The 10,715-nt window shown below is 37.3% G+C and overlaps 1 protein-coding gene across 1 annotated transcript; it reads right to left on the bottom strand.

Moving 5' to 3' along the window:
- Positions 1-1,598: 1,598 nt before the first annotated feature.
- Positions 1,599-10,292, bottom strand: LOC121511811 (mitochondrial coenzyme A transporter SLC25A42-like). Its single transcript, XM_041790618.1, has 8 exons — positions 9,997-10,292; positions 9,479-9,611; positions 8,157-8,259; positions 7,882-7,907; positions 4,932-5,098; positions 4,171-4,287; positions 3,069-3,220; positions 1,599-2,979 (listed from the first exon to the last, which is right to left on the bottom strand). The coding sequence occupies exons 2-8, from the start codon at positions 9,548-9,550 to the stop codon at positions 2,654-2,656; spliced, it is 963 nt and encodes a 320-aa protein (XP_041646552.1). The 5' UTR covers positions 9,551-9,611; positions 9,997-10,292; the 3' UTR covers positions 1,599-2,653.
- Between the last annotated feature and the right edge of the window lie 423 nt (positions 10,293-10,715).

Raw genomic sequence — 10,715 nt, 5'->3', positions numbered from 1 at the left:
ATAGAGAAAATTGGAGAAAATGTAGGAACAGTTTTATATCAAGATTTATAAATGTAGCTAGGTGAATATTCTGGGGTGTTTGGGGTGCACCATGTTTGATTTTTGCCAATATCCAATATACCAATATATCCAAACTCATTTCAGCCATACTTATTCTGATATAAACACTTTTTTGTTAAAAACAAAAAACCAAACAAAAAAAAAAAACCCGAAAAAAACATCAAGTGTCTCTTGTGCAAACAGAGGCTGACACAAGTGGAGCTTAGAGAGGAGCAGGGAAGTAGACAGTCTGGTAGATGTTTTATGTTTCAAAGTTGAGGATCGTTCAAAATTTTTCAAAAGACTGAGTCAGTGAATTCCAAAGTATGCATGTATGCATCTTCTGCTCACAGGAATTACCCACAATCCAGTGCAAACCATTTTCTTTCTCTTCAAAAAAAATTACGGTTATAAATAGTACATTATCAGGAGGAAGTTGTTGTTTATTTCTACCGCCGCTATCGGCGTGACCATTCCTATGATATAATCACGCACACTCATTAACCTGTTCCAAATGTGTGTTCAAGAGTTGCCAGGGAGGACTCTGGCCTTGCCTCCGAGGGACCTGACCCAGGGAGATCCTTCCTACAGAGAAAGGATCTGGACTTTGAGAAAAAGCTTAAGATTTGGCCCTCTGTGTCTCTGCAGACAGGACCTGCATTGAATAATGGCTCAAAGGATGCCAATCCAAAAGGTACAAGGACTTTTTTTGTAAATATTTGAATATTTTAAAGATTTTTGGGCACATAATTATTATTATTATTATTATTTGTCTCCTAGAGATGAGAGAACCAGTTTGTGCAATAAAGTCTCAGTGATGATTGTTTAGTGTGTAATACCTGAAAATATTTGATTTTTAATTTCTGTTTAGTTTTTTTGTGTGTGTGTTTATTGTCCTATAACTTTAAAAAATCAAGTGGCATTACTGCAGCCAACATATTCTTAATGCCGAAATTGTCCTTGAAAAAAGGATTTATAGAGCTTGGGCTGATGTTTTACAAGTTTATTATGACAAAAAGTCCAGGGGAGACCCAATGGTTGAAAAATAGCACAGGTCTCAGAGGGTTAAAGTACTTTGTAGCTACTGAGGAGTTGTACAGTTAAAAAAATCTTTCCTTATTGGCAGTAACATGAGAATATGAATCTGCAAGGTAGGTTTTTCAGGTACAGTCACTCCTTTATAACGCAGTGAAATAAAACAGCTGTTGGGATTTGATGTGGGATCATTCTCTTACTATATGCTACTGACCATCAAATGTAGTCAAAGCCAAACAGCTATTTCATGCTGCTGATTGAATTTTTGAACCTCCTCCTCCTTGATTTTTACTCAGTAGTTGATGTTTTTTAAAATGTAATGTACAATACTCCCCCTCAAAAATGCCTAAGGAAAATTACAATTTCTGATTTCAAAACGTACTAAAAAAGTACAAGTACACAAAAAAGCTACTCAGATACAGTAATTTAAGAAAATGTAGTTACTTTCCACCCAGTGCCATGTTGTTGTGCATGCACACTTGACTATTCAAGGAGAAAACAGTATTTCTTATTAAATAGCTCCCCCTAATGGACAAAATGACTCAAAGTTTTGGATAGACACTTTATTGCATTGTGTGCTTGATGCATTGTAAACATACATCTTTGGAGATGCTGCAACTTTGAAATACACATGAGCTGTAAAATTTAGACTGAGTCCTTATTCACATGAATCATACAACTCAGATAAATGCTTTGGTATATTTCTGATTTTCAAAGTAAACAACGATGTACAATCAGGCCAAAGCAATGGTAGAATCAGCACAACAATGTGAGCACTGTTAAAAAATTTAATCTCCATGATATGCACATAAAACAAAATCTGTTATATATTTATATAGATTTATTTCCCACATATCTGATTAGCCAGTTATTAGACGTTTCTCACACTACCTCAGTGCTGGATGGACAGTCAAAGTGTGCGGTCCTGCTGACATGATCACCCTCCTTCCATACAATCATTCACTCCATCCATCATACTTCTCAATTCAGGCAACATAGGCACCATCATAAAACTGAAAATTAAAACCAACCATGTTGCAAAGTCACTCTTTCAGGACTAAACACAACCCGCAGGACCAGGCTTTTTCAAACAATCAAAAAGAGCAAAAGCAACCTGATTATCACAGAAAATAAAACTCTCAAAATTAAAATCAATAAAACTTTTAAAAACAAGTTATCTCTGTTGATTTAAAATCATGTTGAAAGAACAATGCAGGGGCAGTAAAGTGCAAGCCTCATCTCATCAGTCTTTATCCATTGTTCCTCTTCAGATCACATTAGCTACCCTCATGGGTTCACGGTTTTAAACAAAGCTGTGAAGATGTGACAATTCTAAGACACGTTTTTGTCTCCTCCTCTCTGACAGTGAATCCTGGATGTGCATTTACATAGTATGAGTTACTAAGTTTTTCCTGCACAAGGCTTTCTGTCCACTTCTTCAGTCCTCTGACATCCTGTTTGGAGCTCACAGGTGATTTCCTGCACTGACCCAGTGCAAACGCATATTATTGCCATACAACAACATTCACCACCTCCCTCACATCTGTGTGAATCATCATCCCTCTGCTGCTCCAGTAATTCAGTGGGTGAAGTAGCTCATCTGGTGAAGTTTGAGCATAAGGCCCTGTGTGATGTCAAATGTGGTGAAGCTGACCCCAACAGCGATAGGCCCTTTAACCCAGTTCATGCTCAGGCCTTTGTAAAGTCCACGGACAACTCCCTCCTGTGTTATGATCTCACGCATGGTCCCAATGATCGTGGCATATGAAGAGCCTGTAACGCCTGCTGTCTGCATGCGCCGACGCACCACGTCCAGAGGGTATGAGGCAGACTGCCCAATAAGGCCGGCGCAGGCCCCAAAAGCAAGGCGCTCATGGGGGTAGGGTTGGGATCGCTTTGTTTTTTCTGAAGCGAGGAAGAAACAGAAATGAGAACTAAAATCCCTTTACTGGAGTGTTTACATCACAGAGATTTAGCAGGAGTAAAGACAATACCTGTGTGAAGCTTCTTGAGTGTCTCATATGTGAAGAAAGTGATCCCTGCATATGGGATGACACCAAGAATAGTGGGAGTGAAGCCTCTGTAAAGGGTCTTTATACCCTCCTCCTGGGAGATCCGCACAAAAACATGCATGATGTTGCTGTACCTATCAGAAGAAAAAACAACACAACCTTTTTTATTAAACTGTACCAAAGAACTTATCAGTAGTTACAATAGTCTATTCTATTTAGTAACACCATTGCACTGTAATCAGTCAAATTATTGTGATGCAACAACAATATACAAAAGCAATGACTGGTACAGAAGAATGAAACCTTTACAGGGACAGTTAGGTTTTTCTGAAGTTCAGCTGTATGGTTGTTGCAGAAACCTTCCTCATTATGTCTTTATCTGCAGGAACCCGTCTGTGCTCTGAATCAGCCACAAACTTCTTCACAGTATGATGATCACGACTAATTTCTCATAAAATATCTAATGTTTTCATTCCTTGTCCATGGCATTGCACTATTTGACACTTTTTGGCAGCAGGGAGATCCTTTTTCTTTCCTTTATTGCTAGAAACCTGTGGCCTGCTCAATAATGTGGAACATGTAGAACAGTGCATTTTGAGGTTTTTATTAAAAAAAATGGTTATCATTATGAAGTTTGTTCAAAAACATTTGAATTATGCTCTAATGGCTGAAGCCTTAAAAACTACTCTGACTGTCATTTGCATAAATATTTAGGAAAATAAGAGAAAAATGTCATTTGCTTAATAATGTGAAAAGCAGTGTATGGTTATTGCAAAAAAACATTAAACAAGGAAAAGAATCACTATGAAATCCCAGCCGGAATAAAGTCTTGATATGTTTGTGAGTGGGGAAGGTATGTATGATCCAGCTGGTGATGCTACCTGTTCTGCTCACTCTCACTGGTTGTTGTGGGTACTTTTCAAATCGCTATGACCTAGAATCGTAAATATCAAGCATGTTTGATGCTTCTCTTATACTCACTATTCAACAGTACTTCATACAACTCCACACCAAAAATACCAAATGCCCCTTTAATATACTGTATTAGGTATAAGTCAATGTTAGATCCCAAGGAAGGGCTTACATTTCTTTGGCTGTGACTGCCATCCTGGCTCGCACCATATCCAGAGGGTAGGTCAGCATAGCAGCAGTGGTCCCTGCCAGAGAGCCTGCCAGTAATCGAGGGACAGGGGGCAGAGCTCTGAAACAGGCAGCAAAACAATATGTAAGGTTAGTTTAAAGTTGTCAAATGGTTTTCATACTTAATAATAGAAAGGAGAGACAACTGTTGATATTGCACAAATTTCTTGGCAACATTTCAGTACCACACATTACCAGCATATTTGTTAAGTTCAGGCAGTGCACAGGAGTTTGTCTGCAATTTTTTGGTGATTAAAAACAATAAATTACACAATACTGAAAGGCTGTGACCTAGATCTTTGTTGCTATGACATCAAAACATGTGCACCTCTCCAAATGAAACACTAGCATATTGATGGGAAACTTTTGAAATTTCCAGGTCATAAAGTGAAGTATTGACCAAGTTTGACCTTTAGGCGGTGCTAGAAACAACATCATGGGATCATAGTTGTTTCATTGCAACCCCTAGGGGGCATTACAGTACACACTTCATGTTAAACAGTCTGCCTCACACAATGGAAATCCATTGTCTTTTTTTTTTTGTAACTGTAGACTGGAGAAATGTGACAGAGAAATAAGCAGCTGACATTCCTATACTTTGAACAATCCTTCAGCTGTAAAACAACAATAACATCCAAAATTGATTGGGCTGAACTTGCAATAAATTAAATCTACCAATGACTAGAAGACAAAATGCCAACTCACTTTCCCTGGTAGCCGTAGTAGCCCCCCAGGTGCTTCTTGTACTGTTCATGAGAGCAGAACTGAATGGCAGCATATGGCATCACCCTCACCATGGTAGCAGAGTTTCCCCTCCACAGACTGAGCACCCCATCCTTCATGTAGGTGTGGTAGATGAGCCTGAACGCCTCCTAGAATGGATGATAGGATATGTTAGACAAGGAGACAGATGTGCTTAACATTCTCTGTAAGTAATAAACATGCTAATCTTAGTATAATAGATATATGGTACTGAAAGTCCCCGACAGTGTACACTTCTGATTCCAAAAAAGTCACTGCAAAATTATAGAGAAACTAAATGTGGTGATTTTTAAAATGTTGAAAGCCCATATTTGAATAAAAGCAGCACTAGGACAACTTCGATATGTTTCAACTTAGACATTGTGTTTGAACTTCAGCAATTGAAAGCTTTCATTTATAGAAAATTCGAATTTCACAGCACTATTAGAGAAAAATGTGATAGTAGCAATTTGTCCTTGTCAACTTAAATCAGACCGCATTTTAAATCAAACCAGACAAAGAGCAAGTTAAGAGAAGGTTGTACTAAGAATCTATACAAGTCTGGGCAAAGATGCTATTTCTTTTGTATTAATTGAAAAATTCAGCTCACAATAATTGATTATTGTGTTCTCTTGGTTTGTCTTTAGCTCCAGGTAAAGAATCATTCACCTTTCACAGCACCTGCCCATCTACAGTGCTTAACAAATTTATTAGACCACCACCCAAAGTAAGATTTATGCCACAGCTGCATTATGAAGTGCTTTAATGCGGACTCTTTTATTTTCAATGAGCTCTTGACGTTTTACCATTTTGAACAGGAATGAGGAATTTCAAACTGAATTCACCTTTTTATAGCCAAATTTGAGCCAGCTCACTGGGCTTCTTTGAGAAGTCAGACATTAATCAAGCATAACATTCAACCACTCAAACTAATTTTTATGTTCATGAATGCAAGTAAGTAACTATAATTTGACATATTAATCAAGAAATAATAATTTGCTTTACTATTTTTTCAGTTTTTTGGTAAATCAGTAAATTTGAAAATTCATGGATAACAACAATAATTATATTTGAGCATTAAAAATATCATTTGGGTTAAAGAGCTTCTACATATTGGTGTATTAACCATTGCAGAAACATAAAAAAATTATTTTGGTAATCACCAATGCTGTTAATTTAGGGCAGCTGTGGCATAAACCTTACTTTGGGTGGTGGTCTAATAAATTTGTTAAGCACTGTATATCAATTCCATCTTGGTGCAGAGTCATTGATTCTAAAAGATTAAATTAGAGCTGAATTATAAAACTTATCTCAAACCTAATCCCATATAAGCTGTCAATCAAAATAACAACCAGTGAATAAATGCAAAATTATCAAATTATACAAAACGACAGAAATAGATCCAAAACCAGGTGGGATGCAATGCAACCAGGTGGTAGTCATGCCATTCCACTCACTTTTTAAAGTGTGTTGATAGAAGGCATTAAATATATAATGTTTTTTTTATATATATAGTTTAATTTTTAAAAAATCATCTGATTTTCAAAATCAACATTTAATAAGTTTCTTTATGCTATTTTTAATTAAATGTGGACTTGAGTTTTGTGAATCATCACATTTTTTTCATCAACATTTTACAGTGTCCAAACTTTTGTGGAACTGGGGCTGTATGAGAATGGGATTGTGGCTGTGAAATAATGTAGTAAAAATTAGCCCAAACTTAAAGGGGACATATCATGATAAGCCCATTTTTAGATATTTTTGCACAGATATTTGGGGATTTGGAATATCTGCTGACCCCCAAAATATGAGGTAAGCCTACTCTGTCTTTTGCTTGTGGTCTGCCGATAAATCTGACCGCCTGTTTAGACAAAACTGACCATTCTGAAAAAGGCTTTTTAGAGATGGTTTAGACAGGTTAAAAAACATTCTCTAATGATTTATCCATATATATTGACCAAAGCTCAGAAATGAAGTTTGATTCGGACCAAAGGGGACTGTATTAACGGTATGAAACATGTATGATCTGTCACCTTTAAGTTGATTTGCCATTAATATATAAAATAGCTACGTTAGATATGCAATTAAAGTTACTACATAAGCCAATGTAGCAACATGAGCAATGTGAGCTTTAGCAAATGTAGCTAAAGCCAACAGGGCTGTGTAGATGATGCGCCCCCTTTGCTTACATTGATTCTTTGTGAGCTTAGCCTTAGGTATGTTAGCTATGTAGGTCCGTTATCTATAGGTGAGTTTAGCAAATTTAGCTAAAGCTAACTTAGTTATGCAGATAATGCAGACACGTAGCTTACGTAGTTGCTTTGTGAGCTTAGCTTTAGGTCCATTATCCATGTAGTTTACACAGCTAATGGAGCTATGTACAAGGGTGCACTAGAATGTTTTTACGGAGGATGGGATTTTTTCCTTTAAGCAGACTGTTTACTCAGCTTTATTAAACATTTGGTACTCAGGTTTTGCAAGACAAGTTTTTGACTTTTGGTATCCTAACTCTTACCTTAACTCTAATTCTAAATGGAAGTTTAATCTTATTTCATTTTGAAAGTTTTCGCTTGTAATTCTGATATATACCATCTCAGATTAATGGTCTGTGAGGGTGGCCGTCAGAAATGAACAGTCTGTAGCCAGACTGTCTTGTGAATATATCAGTGCCAAAACAGAAACCTTTACAGATGTTAAAATTATTTAATTTTGAAAAGATTTTTTCCTGTTTTCTAAAGAAAGAAAATATATGTGAAGCTGCAACTACCATACTTAATGTTCACTTTACAAACAATAAATTAGTGGCCATTACTGCTTGTATCTTTTGATTTTCTTCCACCTGCCCGTGGGAAGACACTTATCAAAGTTAATCTGTAGTATATCAGTGACTGATTTGATGGAATCCTGAACTCACCTTAGCAGAGAATCTCTGTGAGGACACTGTGGAGCAAAAACAGAAACACAATAAACCACATGGTTAAACAACAAACCCTTGCATATAGGCTAAACATCTACTAAGAGGATTAACAATTACTCAACAGTTACAACATGAAAACTTTGTACAGTCACAGGAACAGTAGCTGCATTTTCTGAGGATTGTTATTCTCAGAACAGGATAAGTCGTTAACATAACACAAACTTCAGTGTCTATATTTAGGAAGAACTATTTTTGTTGTGGGGTTTCCTTACCTTGGAAAATGATCTTTGTCCGATCCAGAGGTGCAATCACAGTTTTGGCTACAGCCCCAGCAAAAGCCCCACACAGCAGGGAGTCCATGGCTGTCCTCAAGTCCTATTTGGACACAGACACGTGTACATTACTGGAGAGGACACTTTGTCTCTTAAGACTGATAAAAACTGATAGAAAATGGTACTGACCCATCTTCCAAAAGAGGAAAAAATAAGTTTAACCATGATTTTTTCTCATTATGTGACCTCAAAAACGTGCAACAGATATGGCACAGGCTTATCAGCCCAACACTCCCATATTTATCTCTTTGAAATGTTTCTGCCACAGAACTGCAGAATCTGCACTTGGATATCCGCCAGCTAAACTGTTAAAACACAAACACAAGATAACACTAAGAAACTGGGTGCTGTACCAAAGAGGAGCTCTGTGTGTCTTCATGTGTTTCACACGTGCACATGGACATTCATTCAGCTGGAAAGAACAGTTGGACCCAATAAACAATCCCACACACTGATAAGTAGAGCAGTTGGCATGAATAACAACATATTTCGCAACTTAAACTAGAGCACAGAAGACAAATTTAGGGTTTTTTCTCTCAGTCATCTGCAATTAGGTTTTTGATCTGTTGTGACATCTTTCATTGCAGAGCTATTATGTTATATCATTATATCAATATGACACACCTACCTGTACCAGCTAGAAGTACTGTGTTAAGTCAACTGCTGCTGTACATGTTAGTTAACCTTAATTTTATTTCTCTTAGAGATATTATCTTATAGAAGGTTTTTCTTCAAAAGACCATATATTTATTGTCTTACTGACAATACTAACCCATACTACAGTAAACATTTGTCCTAATTTTCTTTCAATGCTAACTAATGTTTTCATAAACTAAAGCCAGCTTCAGATGAGCTGCCACTATCCTGGCTATTTGCAGCAATGTAACAGAAGAGCATGTCCTTCAGGAGTATGTTTACTACCAGGAAAGCCCTGCTGTATGTCACAACAACAGACCCATAACATTGAGAACTCATGTGTGGTTTGAGTTAGGGTAACTGTCATATAGTGAAAAGGGGAAACAGTTTCACAAATCTATTCTTTTAAAAGAAAAATAAGTCTTAAATACAATGTTGTATTTCTACTTCATGGAGACAAATAAGTGACAGTCAGGGCCTCTTATCTCAAGTCCATGCATATTCTTGGTATTTCTAACATACCAAATCTTGTAAACAAGGTCAACAGTAAGGTGTTCTTACATGCCATATTTACATATTTTAAAAAGCAGAACATGTGGATGAGTCATAAGAGGAACAATACTCACTTGAGTCTGACTCAAAACGGTGGCCTGGGCCACAGGCAGACGGCTCTGATGGCTGTTCAAACTGTGGGTCATGTGTGTCCTTCACAGATTACCAATGCTGTCACACACTCGGACACTCATTCAAGAGTACACACTGCATAGAAAGAGGTTTAGAACAATAGTTAGGGGCGGATAACAAGCCTCTCAAATTGACAAATAACCGTCGTGCCGCACTGGCTGGTTATCCTTATTGTACGTGATTCCACGCACGCCCATGTCCTAGAAATGCAGCATTAATTGCAAACAGAGTTGCATTCGATCCGCTCTTTAACAAACCGTTAGATTTCTTGCAATAATTAAACAAAACTATATCGATCGATTATCGTCTATTTTTCTGATAACAGATAAGATAACTTAATGACCACACCTTGAATAAAACAAACTGCGAATCACAGTAATGAATAAACACGTCAATGCATCGTTGTTGCAGTTAAATTTAGACGGCCAGTGACCTAAATCTGCATTTTTAAATAGCCTACCTCGATTTGTGGTTGAAGGGACCTCGTGTTTACAGGTCTTCTAGTCACCAGTCTCCTCTGCAGATTCTTGCACACATTCCTTGTTTGCACGCTGGAGGCTGGCCAGTCGATCCTTTAACTTCCACTGAGGTCTCCGCACGTCTCGCCAGTCGTTGTTTACGTTTGTGAAGGTGATTGTAAAAGACAGGTGTAAAGCTGCAGCAGAGCCTTGTCTATTTATAGACGACACCCGTGAGGAAGTTCTGCCCCTGCATGGTTCTGCGCACAAGATTATTTGGGCTTTTCAAGGTCTTTAAGAAACTAGGACAGGATATGCCAGTATTTTGGACTACATTGCCCACACACAAGTCCTGGTATTTGGATGAAATCTCGCGAGAATGGCTACAGCATTTGGTTGCCAAGTTTTTCGATCATGATGCTACTACTCATATTTTCTCAATGAATACATAGTTGCTGGTATCCAAATAACTCTGGAAGACTTTTGATGGTTTTTTTTTTTGACGAATAATATTAAATGCACATTAAACCTTACACCAAAATATATTATTTTACTTTATGAAAACAAATATCACCACAAACAATTAACCTACAATATTACTCAGTAAATCCCATGCCCATAAACCAAAATTCCAGAACACTCACCCACATTTCATAGCATTCACTGAATGTTTTACTTTCAGTGAGACTATTGAAATTATCAGTAATAAGAAAGCTATTTA

The sequence above is a fragment of the Cheilinus undulatus genome, linkage group 7 (genome assembly GCF_018320785.1).
Source record: "Cheilinus undulatus linkage group 7, ASM1832078v1, whole genome shotgun sequence".
Lineage (NCBI taxonomy): Eukaryota > Metazoa > Chordata > Actinopteri > Labriformes > Labridae > Cheilinus > Cheilinus undulatus.
Note: the sequence above shows the minus strand (reverse complement) of the source record. Positions and strands in the feature narration are given on the sequence as shown.

Excerpts from the sequence above, each read along its gene's own strand:
- LOC121511811 (XM_041790618.1), bottom strand. The coding sequence starts at position 9,550 with ATGACCCACAGTTTGAACAGCCATCAGAGCCGTCTGCCTGTGGCCCAG. Across the intron at positions 8,260-9,478 it reads CCGTTTTGAGTCAGACTCAA|GACTTGAGGACAGCCATGGA; the intron begins GTGAGTATTGTT and ends GTGTCCAAATAG. Across the intron at positions 5,099-7,881 it reads CACAGAGATTCTCTGCTAAG|GAGGCGTTCAGGCTCATCTA; the intron begins GTGAGTTCAGGA and ends CATCCATTCTAG.